The sequence below is a fragment of the Palaemon carinicauda genome, chromosome 31 (assembly GCF_036898095.1).
Source record: "Palaemon carinicauda isolate YSFRI2023 chromosome 31, ASM3689809v2, whole genome shotgun sequence".
Lineage (NCBI taxonomy): Eukaryota > Metazoa > Arthropoda > Malacostraca > Decapoda > Palaemonidae > Palaemon > Palaemon carinicauda.
The window spans coordinates 83,322,235-83,342,641 of NC_090755.1; the positions used below are offsets into that span (position 1 = coordinate 83,322,235).

At 41.6% G+C, this 20,407-nt stretch overlaps 1 protein-coding gene across 5 annotated transcripts in view; it reads right to left on the bottom strand.

The window, feature by feature from the left end:
- Positions 1–7,594: 7,594 nt before the first annotated feature.
- LOC137624586 (trithorax group protein osa-like) overlaps positions 7,595–20,407 on the bottom strand; it is a 94,396-nt gene continuing 81,583 nt past the window's right edge. For 4 of the 5 annotated variants that reach the window (XM_068355527.1, XM_068355530.1, XM_068355528.1 and 1 more), the window contains exon 4: positions 7,595–13,029. In XM_068355527.1, coding sequence (XP_068211628.1) covers positions 12,778–13,029 — 252 coding nt within the window. In that variant the 3' untranslated portion in view covers positions 7,595–12,777. The remainder of the gene's footprint in view (positions 13,030–20,407) is intronic. The other variant, XM_068355532.1, reaches the window with a different exon arrangement.

Consider the following 20,407-nt stretch of genomic DNA (forward strand, 5'->3'; position numbering starts at 1 on the left):
AAAGGACTCTTCTCGTCGGGAGCAGACCGTGGCAGTAACATCACTGGACCTCTCCACAGATCGTTCGCGATCTCCTGTGCCTGCCAGATCTTCCTTGCCTACGCAAGCAACGGTCCCTTCGGGGCAGAAGGGCTTATCCCACAATGTGGGTAAGTCTCTTCCGCGCCAGGTTTCACCTGTGCGCCCTTCAGTAGCGCGCAAGCGCCACCGCTCTTCTGATCGCCAGCGCTCTCCTGCTGAAGAGTCTCCTGACTCTCCTCGCCAGCGCTCTCCTGATCGCCAGCGCTCTCCTGCACGCCAGCGCTCTCCTGCCGAAAAGTCTCCTGACTCTCCTTCCAGCGCTCTCCTGCTTGCCAGCGCTCTCCTGATCACCAGCGCTCTCCTGCTCGCCAGCGTTCACCTGCTCGCCAGCGTTCACCTGCTCGCCAGAACTTCCCTGCTCGCCAGCGCCCTCCTGCGGACGAGTCGCCAGACTCTTCTCGCCAGCGCTCTCCTGATCGGCAACGCGCCCCTGATCGTCAGCGCCCTCCTGATCTCCAGCGCTCGCCTGCGCACACGCGCCCTTCGGTCCCTGCTGAGCGCCGTCAACTTCCTGCTCGTCAGCGCACTACTACGCGCCCAGTTCCTGATGTGCGCTCTGCGCGCCAACGTTCGCCCACGATCTTCAGATCTGGGTGCAGGCAAGGACATTGTTCCGCTGCCTCGCCAGCGTTCCCCTGCGCGCACTTCTAAAGTGCATGCGCGCCCGCGCGCCCACGAGTCATCTCCTGAGCCCGCCCACGAGACTTCGCCCTTGAGCACTTCAGCACCCCCTGGCCCTGCGCCCCAGTTAGCAAATTATCTACATGCCACTGCGCGCCATCCTACGCATCAGCGATCTCCTATGCGCCAGTGTTCTCCTACGCGCCCGCGCGATCCTTTGCCTGTGCGCGAACGCTCACCAACGCGCCTGATCGCCATAGGTCTCTGACTCGCCCACGCGCTAACTCGCCTGTGCGTAGTCGGTCGCCTACTCGCTCGCGTCTTCGTTCGCCAACGTGCCATCACTCGCCAACGCGCTTCCTCTCGCCTAGGCTCCACCGTTCGACTACGCGCCATCGTTCTTCTGATCGCCAGCGATCACCCAGGCACTTGCGCTCACCTGTGCATTTACGCACACCTTCGCCCGCGTGCAACCCAGCGCACACGCGCGACCCAGCGAATTCAGCCATCGCGCGAGCGCCAGCGCGATTCCCGCCGGGTTTCGCAGCGCGCCCAACCTTGCGAGTTACCGGGGCCGCGTGCTTCCAGATCGTCCTCGCGATCGCCATCTCGGAAGCGCTGAGCACGCGTCCAGGAGCAGGAAGACTCATCGGAGAGGTCCAGACAACATTCTTCTTCCCTTTCTTCTTTTCAGGCAGGCCCTGTAGTTTCCACTCCTAAAGATCAGCCGATCCCCTTCCCTCCAGCGGGAATCGCTGACACTGCGTTAGTCAGCCACCAGCCTTGGTTTGGTTCCCTGATGAAAGCGGTCGTGCAGGCTATGAAGCCAGCCCTTGCCGATCTGGGACTAAAACCAAAGGCTCCCTCGCCCCCGCTGAAGAGAAGGAGAGGAGTGGATTTCGCAGTGACTTCTCTCAGGGTTAAGCTCGCTCCCAAGAGGTCCGTCGGGAAGGCCCCTTCCCCTTTGCAGGCGTTTTCTCCTCCTGTGGACAAACCTTTCCCGTCCTCGGGAGAATCCAGTGAGGTGAGGCACACTCCCATGGCACCAATGGGAGGAACCCCACCTCAAGGAAGAGAAACGTCTCGCGTAGGAGGGACCTTGCAGACCTCTTTGCTGGAGTCCTGTATCCCTCCCAGGAGGGAGCCCAAGGACTCAAAGACGATACCCAAGTCATCGTCGAGGTGTCGTCCAGAGCCAACCTTTCCCCGGGAGAACGTCCGCGTGTCCCTCCGCGTGTCCCCCCATGAAGAGCCAATGGGGACAGGAGACTTAGCTGCCCGTCCACAAGGAGGAGAGCAGCGCGAGTCTGAGCACGCCTTCTGGCAGGTCCTTAATCTAATGAGGCAACTCAATAGTTTTAAGGACCCTGAGACCGTTCCTCGCGAAGGCAACGATACGGTCCTGGACCAGGTTTATGGCATTCAGGAGCCCCCCAAGACCAGTGCAGCCCTGACCTGGTCCCAGGGGATGAAGAGTGCCAGGGACAAGGTCGAGGGCCAGCTTTCCAAGCTTGCCTCCTCCTGCCGTTCTTCTGCCGGGAACAAGCTCCTCCCACCTCCTCGCGTTCAGCAGAGGAGGTACTTCGAGATCATGGAGGAGTCTTGTTTAGCTCTTCCCCTCCACCACTCCGTGGAAGAGCTCACCAGAGGTGTCTCTTTAGAGAGACTCAATGCCCGGCAGGTGACATTCTCAGCGTCGGAGATCCTGAGCCAGGAGAAAGTCGTGAAGTGTGCCATGCAGGCCACTTCTTGGCTGGATGTCTGGCTAGGGTCTCTGGGCATCCTATTGCACTCTGAGGACTTGTTCAAGGAGAGCAATAGGAAGGGCCTGGAGACCTTCCTCCTCTCGGGCACGCGCTCCATCGAGTTTTTAGCTCACCAGGTCACTAACCTGTGGGCTAACTCGATTCTTAAGCGTCGTGACGCGGTGACTGAGAGGTTCCACCCGAAGGTCCCCGCTATGGATGTCAGCAAGCTCAGACATTTCTCCATCCTTGGAGGAAATCTGTTTGAGCTCAAGGATGTAGAACGGACAGCTGAGAGGTGGAGGAAGATGAGTCATGATCCGCTCCTCCAGAAGGCCCTTACATCTCGTCCCTACAAACCTCCAGCTCCTCAACAACAACAGCAGCCTCGCAGGACACCGAAGAAGGCTCCGGCAGCTAAGACCAAGGTGTCTAAACCGCAGCCCTTTCCTGTCAAAGACAAGAAGGGCGGAAAGTCCTCCAGGGGAGGCAGAAATCCTAGAATGAGCGGCCGAGGCCGCAAGCGCTAGGAGTGGCAATCCCCCTGCGTGTCCATCTGTTGCGTGCTCAGGTGGCAGCAACACGGGGCCGATTCCTGGACGGTCTCTGTGATCGGACAAGGATATCGCGTCCCGTTCATTTCATCTCAACCTCCCCTGACAGCGAATCCAGTGTTGTTGAGCTCCTATGCCATGGGATCGGCAAAGGGGCTAGCCCTCCGGGCAGAAGTCGAGACCATGCTCAAGAAGGATGCTCTCCAGGAGGTCGTAGACGGCTCCCCAGGCTTCTTCAGTCGACTCTTTCTTGTAAAGAAGGCGTCTGGAGGCTGGAGACCCGTCATCGACCTCTCAACCCTGAACAAGTTTGTCAAGCAAACTCCGTTCAGCATGGAGACAGCAGACATGGTCAGACTTGCAGTGAGACTGCAAGACTTCATGTGCACACTGGATCTGAAGGACGTGTACTTCCAGATCCCAATCCATCCGTCTTCCAGGAAGTACCTAAGATTCAGCCTAGACAACAAGATCTACCAGTTCAAGGTGCTGTGTTTCGGTCTCTCCACAGCACCCCAGGTGTTCACCAGTGTTCACACTGATATCTTCGTGGGCGCACAGGAACGGCATCCGTCTCCTCCGTGATCTGGACGACTAGCTGATCCTGGCAGACTCGGAGTCAATCCTTCTTCGACACCGAGACAGGCTTCTGGGAGTTTGCCAAGATCTAGGGATCATGGTAAATCTCGAGAAGTCCTCTCTGCTTCCAACACAACGACTGGTATATCTAGGCATGATATTAGACACCAATCTCCACAAAGCCTTTCCATCAGACGACAGGATAGCAAGGCTGAGGAGGGTTGCAAAGCCTTTCCTCAGTCGAGAAGACCTTCCAGCCCAATCTTGGTTACGTCTCTTAGGTCACCTAGCCTCCTTGGCCCGTCTAGTTCCCAACGGCCGCCACAGGATGAGATCCCTGCAGTGGCGGCTCAAGTCCCGGTGGGATCAAGGCATCGATTCCCCGGACTCTCTGGTCTCAATAGGACCTGCGGAACGGACGGACCTGAGATGGTGGCTGACCGACGACAATCTTCAAAAGGGAGTGGATATTCTCGTCCTTCCCCTGGATTTGATGCTGTTTTCGGACGCATCAAAAGAAGGGTGAGGGGCCCACGTTCTGAACCAGAGGGCCTCAGGCCTATGGTCAGAATCAGAAAAGTACCTCCACATCAACCCGCTAGAGATGAAGGCCGTATTTCTGGCCCTTCAACAGTTCCAATAGACCTTGGCGGGCCACTCCATGGTGGTGATGAGGACAACACCACAGTAGTGGCTTATACCAACAAGCAGGGAGGTACCTTTTCACTACAGCTATCCCATCTTGCAGTAGAGATACTGAGATGGACCGAAGTCCACTCGATACGTCTATCAGTTCGCTTCATTCCTGGCAAAAGCAATGTGCTCGCCGACAGTCTGAGCAGAGCTTCGCAGATAGTGAGTACCGAGTGATCTTTGGATCCTCAAGTAGCCAACAAAGTCCTGACTTTGTGGGGTTCCCCGACAGTGGACCTGTTCGCGACAGCCTTGAATTGGAAGCTGCCGCTGTACTGCTCCCCAGTCCCGGACCCCAAGGCACTCTGGCAAGATGCCTTCCAACAACGGTGGGACAACATCGACGTCTACGCCTTCCCACTGTTCTGTCTGATGAGAAGGGTGCTCAACAAGACCAGACTATCGGTCAACCTGTCGATGACCTCAATAGCTCCGCTATGGCATCATGCACAGTGGTTCCCGGACCTTCTGCAGCTCCTGACGGAACCCCCGAGAGAGCTTCCCCCACGACACGAGCTACTCAGACAGCCACATTGCAACATCTTCCACAAAGCTGTAGCATCACTTCGGCTTCACGCCTGGAGACTATCCAGCGTCTCCTCACTGAGAGAGGCTTTTCGCAACAAGTTGCGGAAAGGATGTCTCGACACCTGCGAAAGTCATCCGCAGGGGTCTACCAGGCGAAGTGGAGTCTTCTGTGGTTGGTGTCGTGGGAGGGATATCTCTCCCCTCAATGCCTCTATTCCAGCAATAGCGGAGTTCCTCGTTTACTTGCGGGAGGAAATGCGCCTTTCGGTCTCGGCGGTGAAAGGCTATCGCTCAGCCTTAAGCCTTGCCTTCAGGCTGAAAGGAATAGACATTTCCTCCTCGCTGGAACTTTCCTTACTCATACGAAGCTGCGAGCTTACCTGCCCTCAGTCGGAAGTGAGACCACCTCCTTGGAACGTGGTTCGGGTCCTCAGGGCTCTGAAGAGACCTCCGTTCGAACCATTACGCCAGGCATCTGACCAACACCTGACTTAGAAGACGGTATTCCTGCTCACTCTGGCTTCGGCCAAGCGAGTCAGTGAGCTTCATGGTCTCTCATACGACATCGCTCATTCAAGGGGATGGGGGAAGGTAACGTTCAGGTTCGTCCCTGAGTTTGTTGCCAAGACTCGGAACCCTGGAGTGCCGGACCCAAGGTTTGACTCCTTCAGGGTTATGAGTCTCCGTTCTGTAACAGATGACCCAGATCATCTGCTACTCTGCCCAGTAAGAAGTCTGAGACGTTATCTGAAGAGAACAGCTGCAGTCCGTCCTCGCGTGCAAGCTCTGTTTGTGAGCACGGGAAGGACGAAGAGGAGGGTCACCAAGAATACCATCTCAGCCTGGATTCGACGGACTATTCATCATGTCTTGAATCCAGACCCTCCTCCCTCACGTCGCCCTAGGGCACATGATGTCAGGGGCATCGCCACGTCCCTGGCCTTCAAGAGAAACTTCTCTGTGACGCAGGTGCTACAAGCTAGGGTCTGGTAGCGTCAAACTACCTTCACAGCCCACTACCTGCAGGACGTGACCCACAGGAGCCTCGATACTTTTTCTATCGGCCCTGTGGTGGCTGCACAACAGCTGGTCTAACCTCAGGCTCCTTAATGGACAAGTAGCAGAAGATTGAGGGCACTGTTACCCGGTTTTAGTCTGCGTGAATGAAAGAGTACGTCTGGCCCTTACTTCTTTCTTCATCCTCCCCTCTCTTGGGGAATGCAGCATCCTGGGTCTCTGCATAGCTGACCTCAAACCTCTGCAGGTAAACCATGCTTCCTTGTGTTCCTAGTATTAAGTATAATACTGTTGTGTCCCCCATACCCTGACGAGGTGGTATGGGGACGTCCTAGCCTAGAATTCCATATAAAGGACTTCAGGTCAACTTCCTAGGACGAGTCACACTTCATCTCTCCACACACAACTTATGTAGGCCGCTCGTTTCTTGCGTAGCAAGAAACCTGCGAGGCGCAGGGACTTTTTCTCGAAGTGCTGCTCACCCGGATTCTGAGTCCCCGGGTAAGCCAAAGCCAGTAAGGCTGGGGACTTCCCACCCTGCCTAAGGGTAAGTCACCCTATGTAAATAGCGTGGTTTGTATTTCAGTTACGGAACAAATGACAAATTCGGAGATAATTTGTGTTTTTCCTAACCATACAAACCTTAGCTATTTACACATATTTGCCCGCCAGCCCTGTCCCCCAAGACAAGTCCTACATCTAAGTGAAGTGAGGCAGCTCACCGGTGTGTGGGGGGGAGGGGTAGCTAGCTACCCCTCCCCTACCCCCGTGCATACTAGCACGGGGTAGTTTAACCCTCGTTAAAATCTAATGGCTCGTCATTTCAGCTACGCCGAAAGTAAACCCTATGTAAATAGCTAAGGTTTGTATGGATAGGAAAAATACAAATTATCTCCGAATTTGTCATTTTCAGGACACTCAATGTTACAGGTTGGTCTGGGAATAGGGTGTTTGTTAAACACTACCTGAAGCAAATCTAAGCAGTGCAACATTATGCGTAGTACTTAGCACATGTCAGACCCCTGCAGGGGTAGTCCAGAAGGAAGGGCCAAGTCACCAGGCCCTCTAGCAGTCATTAGTCTTCAGTCACCTTTGTGTGGCAAGGGTCAGACTTGGTTAGTCTTTCTTCGTACTCTTAGGAACATGTGCCCAACGCACAAGTTGGGCTTGGTGGCAGACTGTTGCCCTAGATTGGACATGAGTCTACTTTTAATACTCTGGGACCAAGTCCTTGGAGACCACATTGCATTTTAACCCAAAAAAGTAGTTTTGATGAAAGTAAAACTTTGGGGAGGTGCTGTTTGGTCTCGAAAAAAACCCTCCCAACTCCTAGCAAGAGAGTGGAGCGTTGTTTTATACCTACGACCTTGAATGGTGGTTGAGGGAGGGTTTCTTGTGATGTAGGTACGCTGGCGAAGACTGGAACGACAGTTCCTTACTTGGATGCTGTACATGACGACACTCGTAACAGACAACTTTCAGCCACTGAAGTGCTGGGGCAAAGTCAAACAAGGTTGAATTTGTGAGTTCTCCCACATACACACCGAGGCAGTATCTTGCTTATTGATACACTGGCCTTAAAGTAGGGGAGACAATATTTCTTTGGTATTTATGTTGTATTGGTTTTCCTGTTAAGCCTTCCACAGGAAAAGTTTGATTAGTATAGTATGATTAAAGCAGCTACTTCCTTATTATTGAGTTAGGATTTTTATATAAACTGTATAGTATTATGCTTTACATTTCACAGATTCAAAGGACATAAATGAAAGTCATGGCAGTTGACAGCAGCTTTTATTTTCATACGCAGGTACAAAAACAGTCTGGACTTTGAATGTACATTGCTACAGGGGAATCCCAGAGCTCCATGGGGCGCTACACAGGGGTGTGGTCGGGTGGATTAACAAAAAAACAACCAAGCTGGCAACTTTATAACCTTGATCTCTACCTTGATGGCCAAGATCTTGAACACAATGTAGAAAAGATTAAATAAATACAGACTAATATCACAGTTCTGAATCCAAACCACTAAAAAAAATCCCTTTGTGCTTCCACACTATCACAGAACCCTTTACTTTTTTTAATTTTCACCTTTTACTTCAATTAAAAAAAAAATAACAAACCAATTAATTCCACCCATGGCAGCACTGTGTAGAGCTCGACTTGCTTACTGGAACAATGCAACAAATTAATACACTTGTCACAAACTAGTAGGCGAATCTTCATATACAAAAATACTACACAGTATGCATTGAACTTTACTGAAGATCTTCATTATCCCTCGTATTTCGCTGCACAATCATGCATGCACACACACTAAAACACGCACACATTTGCTCATCCACTCTTGTCCTTTGCAAACCATGAATTCAGGATCGCCATACATAAGTAATGCTTCCACATACTTCAAAAAGTGCAGTCATTCATTTACTTTTTGAGATCTTTGAGTTAGTAGCCTCCCAAACCTCGGCTTCACGACCCTAACAGGATGAAGAAGAAATGACCCTGAACAAAGATCCCAGTTGATGGTTGTAAAGCAAGGTTCCCACGTGGCCACTCATGCCAAGTATGTTTCTATGTCCAGTATCAGCACCAGAAATCTGGTTTTCATTACTATTATAATTATTTTAAGTTTGGATACAAGATGTAATCCCCGTTAGTTTAGCAGGGATACATAGAGCTACATGTGCTATATATCAGTAAGGGTTTGGTTTTTTTTGTTTTTTAACTTAGCAATTACTACACATTACTGAGCCCCTTACATTGTATGGATGGAGGAGTACATTGCATAATCAGAACAGATCCAGGTGTACAATTGGGGCTCTGCACTAAACACATTCCCTAACCATATTGAATCTCATAATTACTACTCAAACCGCATAGAAAAAAGTAATAAAAATCACAAAACATATATGAAATATTGCATACATAATAGTACATGCAGCAAAGATCGAGTTCCATACTTAAAAACAATATTTTCTGATGCATAAAAAAGCAAACTACAATAAATCACTTTCAGATATCAATCCTAATTGATGATCCTACTTGCATATTGCACAAGACACAAATTAGATTCTCAACATGATACCGTAGTTCTATAGGAAAAATAAGATATGCTACAGTATTGTATAACTATGAAGAAGCACAATCATAATTGTACTATACATATATCTGCAAAATTACCTTTCAAAAAAAAAAAATAAGTTTCTAGGTCCAAAGAAAAAGACGATTCAATGAATTTCCTAACAAAATATAAGTACCATACATCAATATATTAAACCTAAGTAAGTAGAATCAGGCAAATTCAAAGTTCTCAAATAAAAAAATTAATTTTAGGAGAGCTGCTGCTCACAACCACGACAAAGTCATTCACACCTTTACAGTATATTATCGTATACTTGGTAAGGAGTTTTGTTTGACAAAAAGCACAAAAATAGTAACAAGCAGGTAAACATAACAGAAAAACTGAAACAGTGGCAAGGTAACAAAAGCTTCTTCAAACAGTGAACATATTGAATAAATAAAAATAGGAAGACAAGCTGGCATTCTCACAATAACTGCTTCTCATTACTTACTCCTCTTTCATTATGTAGGCCACATAAAATCTTGATAGATTAACATATAGAGTCATTTACAGATTTTTGAAATACACTTCAACCTACATTAGGAAGAATGAAGCTGCAAAATAAACCACGCTTGAAAATCGATTCACTTTTCACATCACTTTACAGAACCTAGCAAAACAACTTTGCGACAGCTGCAGGAAGACTAAAGTAGCCATATTCCATATGGCAAATAGAAACTTTTTACCATACCTTTGCAGAACATATTTACCAAGAAAGATATTACATATTCATAATTCGGGAGGCTGCCATTTCCATGCTTACCCACTGAATATTTCAGTTTCCTTCCAAGTTATATATCCACCTCATTTCAAAAAGAACGTTCACTTTTATTTACAATCCATTCCTATATAATGTTTGGAAAAAGTAAAGTAAGGATCTGTTTTAACGTGTTTGCACATTTATCAAATTCTGAATGATATAACTGTTTCAAGAAGGTTTGATTCAAAAAATAAGAAAAATTAAAAATTCCATACAAATAAAATTTTCCTTCAAGATCAAAAGTTAATTCTCAAAAATACAATAACTCAGGATTAAGCATGACCATGGGAAGAAACTGCAAGTTAAATATTTTTTTTCATGACAGTAAATTCTAGTCATTAAATATCATGTTTCATATCATCCCTTGCCCTTACCACTACTGAATGTCAAGCTGAAATCTAAAAGAAAACAGTTCTTGATCTACATTGTTTTAAAATACTGTATGACAAAACTTAGTAAATAACAAAACTCTAGAAAGGAATTTGAGGTACAAATGGGACGATGTAACACCTGGAGTATGTTCATAACAAAATATGGTAAGAATATACTTTAGTCACATTTCAAAAGTAAGATAACCTGAAGCTGAATCATATTATTATAACTGAAACTGGAAGCCCAATTGCAAAAGTAGTACAATACAGTTTATACACTTACAGAATGTTTACAAATAAATCCGTTGGCAATGAATTGAGAAAATATGATAAAAAAATAACTTTCAATTGCATAAATTTTCTCCAAGGTTTATAAGATTATAAGTGTTTCATTCACCCTTTATTAATTACAGTATTTTATTAGATAAAACATATGAATGTTCCACAAAAAACTTGCACAATACAACAAATATCTACAAACAAAAGGAATTTATAACATATATTTTTATATCCGTTACAATGACAATCAACAATGCTATGGTACACATTAAAAGAATATAACTTGCTACTTTAGTGCAACAAAAACTTTGAAAAAAAATAAGACTGCAGATATCTGAATTAAATTTAATAATAATCTAATACCAACAATAACACAAATGGTTCTCTGCCTGAGTGAAAACTAAAGAACAATTAAAAAAATGTTCCCACCTATGCCACAACCATTGTAACAAAGATGAATAGAAAAAACAAAAAAGTGGAAATAGCACCAAATTACATTATGAGGGAGAAAACCCTTCTTCAATGCTAGTGAAATAGCGTAACATTCAATTAGCTGCGATACGGTACTAGAAATGGAAGTGCTCATATGGCTTTCATGAGTATTAAAACGAGTGACAAGAGGTTAGCAACGAGCTTAAAAGAATAATAATTCTATGATCATCAAATGATGCAATAAAAAAAAATACAGTACTGTATTGAAAAAAATAAGAATCTAATTTTGTAGTGTCCATTACCTTCCACCAACTCCTTGCTCTTTCAACAACTTTCTAACAATCAACTTTTCAGTGCATTTGCTTCATAAACATTTCAGGATCATGGATATTGGGAAAGCTAAAGAAAATTAATAACAGAAACAAAAGATTGGTCGTTTATAACTGCTGTATCACAAATGCCATACACACACGAGGTCCTTCCATATACCATGGGAAGCAACGGCAGGATGGTATTACTGCCTATAGCTGTCACCTAAGCAAATAAATAGGTTATCAAAGTGTAAAAAAATTACCGGTAACCTGATAAACATTTAAACTCCTAACATAAGTCACCCTGTTTGCTCTTTAACAGTAGCCAAGAAGCGCAGCACCAAGATATACTTACATTGCACCTGTACAGATTCTAAGATTATATAATAGAAGCTATAAGCTTAGGCAACTTATCTAAAAGCAAATTACCTGCAGTTATAAATGCTATATGCAAACCCGGAGGCCAGCATAAAATTTAAATGCTTTCAGTTTACAACTATCTTTGACCAAAAATAGCCTATAATAGTCTATAAACCTCAAAAATTATGTAGTAGTAAAAAACAATTATAAGTACAAATGAAAACCTAGGTTAGAGACCCTATCTTTGAACACTTTTTTTTTTTTAATATCTATAATTAATTACACAAACAAAGCACAACACTGGTGGTCACATACTTACATAAACTACTCACACTTTCATTGTTATGTACAAACATGTGATATGAAGCTGCTATAAACATATCCAAGCTCCTCCTCCTCCACCTCCTCTTTTCAAACACCATCTGTCCTGGAGAGACGCACATGAGCCAGACTTGAAGAGATTCCTTTGCGTATACAAAATCCAATCCATTGCTTTGTTTACATATAAATTTCTTTCTCTTCTTTTTTTTCCTTGAAGTTTGCTACAGACTTTCAAAGCCAGACTGTAACACAGCACCATAATCTCAGTTCTATGGCACTCACAGGTAGGAAAGCTAAGAAACCAGCAAATATCTGGGATCAATCAAATTTTCTCCCTCCAATTAGCATTACTCTCGAAGCCGCTGCACTACGTGCAAACGATGCTTTTTTCGCTACTCATACTCGTCCAACCCTTATTGCACCAATTACATAGCTTGCAGATTAAATTCATGTATCCACATCATGTTAATGTGTACCAGAATGCAGTCCTTTGATGTATGCATTATAGCAGATATGATAAATACAGCATGTATAGATAACCATGGGTGTTTGGATACACAAATATATTACAGAACATGAAATGTTACTGCAAACTACTTTTCCAGATAATACATCACCATTATTGCTGAATTCTATTCCTATGAAGTATCAATCAGGCTTTATTATTCAACTAACACTTTCTGATACCATCTAAACGTGCAGCTAATCTCTAGATTCCTGTGATATTTTTTTCTTTCACTCTTCTTTCTTACCAGAACTTTCTAATTATGATGCCTCAATCCTCACAACACTAGCACGAAACATCATTCCTTCCTGAGAGTACAGAAGCCAGTCTGGTTACTATTTATGGGACTGGAAACTGTCATGACCATTAGCTACTCTCTTTCTCTCTCTCTCTCTCTCTCCCTCTCTGTATCAAAACCTCCACCATCTTACTCCAGGAAATTTCTTAACCCTAATTCCCTCCCTACCCCCCTTCAAAGACTACTTCCAATAAGTTAGCACTAACTACTTGTTCCATTTTTCCTTTTTTCTTCTGGGGGTGTGTTTGTGCTGGCGCCAATATTCTTCATGGCATTAATTTCCATTAATTTACACCAGTTCCTATATTCATTGGCTTCATCAGAGAGCTTTTCCGCTTCTTCCTCAACCACTTCGGGCGGTGCCTCTAAAGCTCCCGCAGTAGCTTCCATTGCAGCTTTTAACTCTTCATCCCGATTCTTGGTGGTTTTGTACTTGTAGTGTTGAGTATGAACCTGCAAATTTTCAAATGCTAAAGTCAAGCAAGTACATTGTTTATCTTATACTAACCCTATCACTTTTGGTGAAGCAATACCACATCACACTAAAGAAACCAGCTGCTGTTGTTGAGAACAGTAACTATAAACTACTGCTAGGACACTGCTAAATAGTTCTCAAAATGCAACATCAAAAACAATTCTTTACGGGGATTAAACTGTTTTCCCAGTAAACTCATAAAAGATTGCTGACAATTATTATAAAGGTTTGGCTTACTGTCACAGCTCAAATTCAGGCAATTGAATTTCCAGTTGACATTACCATTTAAAATCAGAACTTGTTAAGTCATGACTTTTGCAACTTATGAAAGATGAGTTCATTTAAATAATAAACTGTTCTTTTAAAGGCACAGAACAACTTTTACTCTAAAAATTTTCCTTTATGTGAAGCTACTTTTTCAGGCTATCTATTTTATTTCCTAAACTATCATCAATTTGTCTTAGAATCCCTTTTTTTGTATAACAGTGTGCACTTAACTAAGAAATGCTCACAGAGACATGGAAGCAGAATGCTAATATATCATGGGGGAGTTACAAACAGGACTGTTAAAATTGCCTATATCATTTAAGGTGGGAAAACGATACCATTTGTAACCAAGTTCAGTCGTCCCTACTCTTCCATGAAATGACTTCATATTCATCTATGAAAGTATAAATTTTTAATAAAAGATTGCAAGAAATTTGAAACTGTAGTAAACATTTTCTACTTCAATAATTCTATTTTATCACCATCATATCCTTTTTGATGCCCATAAAACAAAGCTATCCAAGAATCTCTAAATAAAATCTTAAAGTCACAAAACTCATTACTCTGAATAACACGTTTAAATGTAAGTTCAGGTAATGTAACTTGAAAGAAAAAAGTAGCAACTGGTATTTCATAATTTAGGGAGTGTTTCTACATCTAGCTGACAGGACATAAAATTAAAATAATACTCTGTATGAATATTGCAATTTTAAGAATTAGCAATATCAGGAAAAAGTACAAGACCAAATCATCCCATCATCTGATATATAAACTCCTCTTCCAACAACCATCAATAAAGCAACAAGCGACCAATGATTGCAAAGACAAATTACTTATAACAAGACAACACTAGCAATTGTTTGTTATACAGTACTTGGATAAGTTTGGCTAAACATCTATATGCAAGTGATTGACCTTTACTGCTGATGCCATAAACAATTATGTATATTTTTTCTGTATTTAATTTCTGGTAAAAGGTAATGTAGAGGTAATGTACAATTTTATAACAAAAAATGGTTTCCATCACATTTTTTTCAAGAGATTTATCAGCTTTATCCCATTGATCATATAAGAGCTTATTTCCACAGATGAGGAAATTCCAGTCACACCATCTTGTCCCTTTTAAGAAAGAAAAGCTGTAACTACATGTGGAGTTTTATACATATGCCCAATTCCTTTTACATTTTGTGTGCGAAACAGAAGTAAGGTGACATTATGAGGTTACTTTACTATACTATTGTCTGATCTGAATCCCTAGAAAATCAAGTTCCGGCAACAAAACCTGAGGCAAAGATATGCTTGACATATGACCAATTCTTTGAGTGGGTCACAGTCCCAAACACGAAATGGGTCTAAGTGACACACTGAGGGAGCTAGAGCAAGAAGAAGTAATGTGTGTTAAACACAGTACCCTAGGCAGGCATTACTGTAAAGACATGCTGGATCCCAGCTTCTAGGTTTCTCAGAAGCCCTTGGAACAGACTGACCATATGTCTAATCTACTCTGAAATATGATAAATGCAAAAAAAGTAAACCATGGTGGATAAGATTGGAGAAAGAGCAATGCAAGTAAGCCTCAAAATAGGGATAAATTTTGGTGACAGAAAGGTTAACAAGTCAGTACATTTGAGAAAACAAGGATAAAGTGTAGCATTTCTTATGGTGCACCAACTAATAAAACTTGGCTTACTAACCCTGATAAAGGTTAACCAATTAGGCTCTGCACAATGGCGAATCCTGCTGAACTCTCTCTCTTTGTTGGCTAACCTCTATATGTGAATATGTTATTAATTCAGAAAATTCTGGAGCATGTTACGATGGCTGCTTCTGAAGTGTTCATTTGAGAGGCAAACTGAGGTTGTTTATGATCAAATCCAGAATATCAGTGGACAACTCTTGTGAGAGCCAGAGAGTAGAGCAATGAAGACCATCCTGGTCTTTCAAAATTAATGCAAATTTACCAGGACCTGCTTGATCAGGCTAGGGGGCCAGAGATATATGATGTCTGGATTATTCAACAAATGCAGACATACATAATTGACCTTCCTTGCAGACTTCAATGTTCATTGACCACTTCCACGACGAGACTTGAAAGCTGCTAAGCAACCATGTTCCAAGGCATGAATCTGACCAGCCAACGAGATGCTCTACTAACCACAAGAAGATTTCCTTAGCCAACTGGCAAAGCACCTGAGTGGGTACCTCATTGGTTATTATGGCTCGAGTTGTCGGGTATTAAGCACAACGATTGTCCTTATTATCACAGATGTCATGAATGCTTGGAGGTCTGGAAAAATTACTTGAACTTGAAAATTTTAAATATTCTTAATAACATGAAACCCTCTTCTTGAGGATCTAGCAAATTGGAAGCCCAGCCTTGACTTAAGGTATTGGAGAACTCCCTATGTATACCAGCTTTGTTCTGCCTCTACTGAAGGTCCATTAACAAATTTGCTGTTAAGGAGACCAGTAATTCAAGGGCAAAGACACATTCATCTAATTATAGATGGGTTGAAGCTGGAAAGATTGAGTACTAATAGTCTTGTGCGATAAAAGCTTTTCTACTGTCACCAGATCTCAAAAAAATTTACCAAGGCTTGACTGACAGGAAGAGAAATTTGTAGTTTTTAGATGGTTAGTCTCTGAATCCTGTCTTTGGAAGGTTGAATAATTTCCCTTTGGGTTTTTACTAACATTCTCAAGTTAGGTCCATAAATGGTGTCAAATTGAAGTTTAACCAATATTCTTCCAAAGGACTGACATTGACTGAAAAGAATTAGAGGTGCCGTTGAAGATATTATCCCCCAACAAAGTCATAATAATTCAGTTGATGAAGTAATTTTTAAAATACTGTAGATACCAATTTTGTAATTCATTAACTGGTAATAAAATTCCTATGAACACTTTTTGTGCATCAAGGTCACAAACAGCAAAAAATTTAAAGCTGGATGGATAAAAATGTCGAAGCAAGCACACTTCAGATACTGTGAAGGAAAGTATCCACTCTATTCATTAATGACCTCAGAGACTTAGTCTCCATCCTGGAAGGGGTCAAACAAATAAACTAGAGTTAGAGGAGGTCTTTAATTGGCCTCTAACCTTCTTAAAGTCTTCGTGAAAATGAAGAGAAGACTGATACCCTCATTTTGCTACTTTTCCAACATTGACATAATCTTTGTGTATTGAGTGCTGAAAAATTTCTGCTTGCTGTGGGGATGACAACTTCGACGCAGATAATTTCTATGATGACGATTTAAGCGATATTGATGACTAAGACGACGAATTCAACGACGCCTGACTAGAACAGAACTGGTTGTGGTAAAAATGGGACCCATCTCCACAAAGTGAATACAATATTCATTGCATGGGATATCCAAGACCAAAGAGCTCCTCACTTATGTCCTCAGTAGTCCAGTGATACACTGTCAGAGAAGAAAAAGAATCTAGTCAACTTTCTCCTTTAGGCAGCGAATGACCTTCTTACCAGGCCTAATAGGGAAAACGTAACTTTGAGTAAAATAGGAAAGTCTTTCTTAGAATAAAAGACACCAACATTGAAGCAAAGAGTATCCGTCGTTGACTGAACTAGTCATACCTTACTATTGAGTGGGTTAGGTATTGAACACTAGCAAATGAGTAAGAATCATGAATAATTGATGTACCTTTACTGAGACTCCTAGATCTCCTATTTCCTTATATAACTAGAAAAACTTTTGTATCTCTCGCTTAAGAATTAAGACAAGTGCAGTAATAGTATTCATAGTTATATAACCAAAGAAAGGAAAGTATTTACCATTAACACCAAATAGAAAAGACAAAGAGTAATTTTTACACAAGGGCTTGATAATTCACTAGTGAATATAAGATTATGCAAGTCAAGACATTATTTAATACCCAATATGCAAATTTTCAAATCCTTGTGTCATATTTTAAATGACTTTTTGTCTTTTATATGAAGGTCAGTTCTGTATTTGGTAATATTTGTGAATAAATACCCATAAATATTGGTTTATGGAATTTTCTAGGCCATTCCAATGAACAATCAAATTTCCGAATAGTAAACCCAAAAATGGTGAGATCTGACTGTAGTACATGAAGACTAGCAAGCTTCAATATGCTTCAGAGGTTAAATCTGAATCCGAGGAACAGTTGCCTACATTATAAATACCTACCTGGTGGCCATGAAATTCTCCTTGTTACCCAACTCCTAGGGACTGGTGTCACTACAGAGTCAGCGGATAGAAGAACAGAGATATCTTTAGGTGATGCAGCCTTATTCTTTAAAATGATGTTTAGAAATAAGTGTTAACAAATTTGGAAGATGGAGGCTCTACCTCAAAAAAAAGTCAAAAGAGCTCTGGCAACATCCTCTGGAGACCAGGCACTGTATGCCAAGGAGATTACTGCCATCGCCCAGCATCAATTTGTGGCAATTCAAACAAGTGAGGGTTTCCTCTGAGAATGATACTAATCCACCTCCACAGAAAACAATTAAGTATGGTAATAATAAATGGAAGATAGAGTGTACCCTTAGTGAAGATCTCTATTAATGAATGAAAAGACGAGCCAAGGAAGAACACTATAGGTCCTGAATGAGGACGCTATGGGGCAGTTGTAAAATACTGCTTGTACCTTGAGTAATAATATCTTGAGGATGGTAAAGATTTCTTGAGGATGTTGGAGACAGGAACTTTGCCATGAACATATCAAAGCAGATTTTTTATTCAACATGCAATTCCACAATCTTAACTTCTTCTTATGAGTGGAAAGGATGTTTAATTCTGAAGATAAGTGTAAATAAAAGTCCAGTTTCTCAGCAAAGGAAGTTCTATCTTACAGGGTGGGCACAAAGATTCAAAGTAGTGTAGTCACCTACATCGGCCCTTAACCCTTTTACCCCCAGGCTATTTGGAAATTTCCAACCCTTAACCCCCAGGGGTTATTTTTTTTTTCAAGCACATTTGCAGTATATTTTTTTTAAATTGCTCTAACAGCCTTAATTTTTGTCATAGAGAGATCAGGTTGGTCTCATTCTCTTTGAAAATGCCAGAAGTTTCTCAAAAAAAATATAAAAAAATATGCAAAAAAAAATTTAAATAGCAGTTTTTTGCAAAGGACGTACCGGTACGTCCATGGGGGTAAAGGGATGAGTTTTGTGGAACGTACCATTACGTCCTTTGGGGGTAAAAGGGTTATGGCATCTTATGCAGGCTGATCATGCATAACTCTTCTCGATCTTGAATATGACAAGTAGGTGCGACTGGGATTTCCTCATCCACAAAAGTAAGGCCATTCAGTACATGATTAGTGGGGTTGTGACGAAACACATTTTCCATTTAATGCTTAGCAGATGAATGTAATTAAATCACTAGGCATTAGATATTTAAATTCAAAACTACACACAGTTAAAATGAACTTTTGGTGAAGAATATTAAAAGCATTCTTAAAAAAATTTGGAACAATCAGATAAATGCAAAGGACCAAACCCTAAAAAATATAATTCAGTAAAAAGGTGACCATGGTACCAAACTTGTATACAAATAAATTTAAAACCAAGAGCCCACCTAACCAAGTAAACTGTTAAAAGTCAGTCATGAGATTCAAATAATTTTTGCTATCAATATATAATATATATGTAATATATCTAGATTATTTATCAGTAAATATAAATGATTTCCATAAGCTATTTCATACAATTTTCTTTGCAGCTCTTATTTTCCAAAGTTGAGTAGTACACAATTTTTCTTCCACAAGATCAGCAGATTAAGTTCTGACCTGAATATCGAGTGGGAATAGGAATAAAATGAAGAGTGAATAAAAAATGGAATACAACATCTTGCCCCTTAACAAAAGGAAGGTTATAAAATCATAAAAAACAGGAAGGGCAAGTTCCGAACCTAAGAAAGGAAAAGAAGAAACCTTCTGAAAAATGATGGCCAAATAGCTCATTAGATATTGCACTAATTTCTAATGTTTTTCAAAACTAAAAAATCTACCATAGAAAAGACATTCATGAATCTTTGAAAATGGCAAGAGAGAATAAATGCTCAGCTTGAGTAAAACTGCGATTTGACAAGGAATCACTAGACGTGTTTCTATTTCAAAACTTGACTGCAGAGTTTCATGTATAATAAATTAAAGAGAATACTGTTCCATACATTTCTCTTGAACTTTAATAATTGCTATCGTGAGAGAATACTAAAAGAATAAATGTAAAGAAAAATGACCAAATTCCAAGAAACTGGGACAAATTTAAGGGTCACACTACAAAAGCGGTGGATACAAGTAACCAATCTGGCTGAATAATAATCACTTTTTAATAACGGAGCCCAGGTTCTAGCTTTATAAATATATGAAGAAAAAAAAAAACACTAAGCTATTAGCGATTAATGTAAAAGTAATAAACTATTAATTGTATTTAAATAACCTCTACATGGACAAAATCTTCTAAAAATTAACTTATGGGTATTGCGTATAAAATACAGCATACCATATATTCATCAATATGATACCTACTATGTCAATCATTAGCAATGTTGCCTAGTAGCTTTCTTCTAAACAAGTCACTTTCCATTGCAATTTATTCAGAACTTCAAAGATCTTAAATAAAATTCCCAAATTCAACTTTAAATATAAATATCTTAACACTAAGAATTCCTTGATCTCAATTCCTAAAAAGTACCTATATTTTCCTAAAATTCTGATTTATTATTTTTAAGGAATTTAAACCAATGCTAAGCAAATAAAAATACTTTGTTTACTGCTAATAAGACAACCTAGTTTTCCCACAAAAATTGGAAAACTATAAGAATTTTAAAATATGAGTAAGCATTTGTTAACATTTACCCTTACCAAACAATATCTAAAATCATGTCTGTAATTGTTCATACTTTTATCTCAAGTAAACTTCCTAAACAAAGAAGGTTTAGTAACAGCACAATGGGATTGAACCTAAGTTAGTAAAATAATGCATTTGGAATTGTGCTGGCATTTACTTTTCCATATTGTCTCTGTCTATAGAATTGTAGTTTTAATTATAATTTAGTTTTTTCTTATAAATTTTTTTCTTTTTTTTAAACAATTGTGATG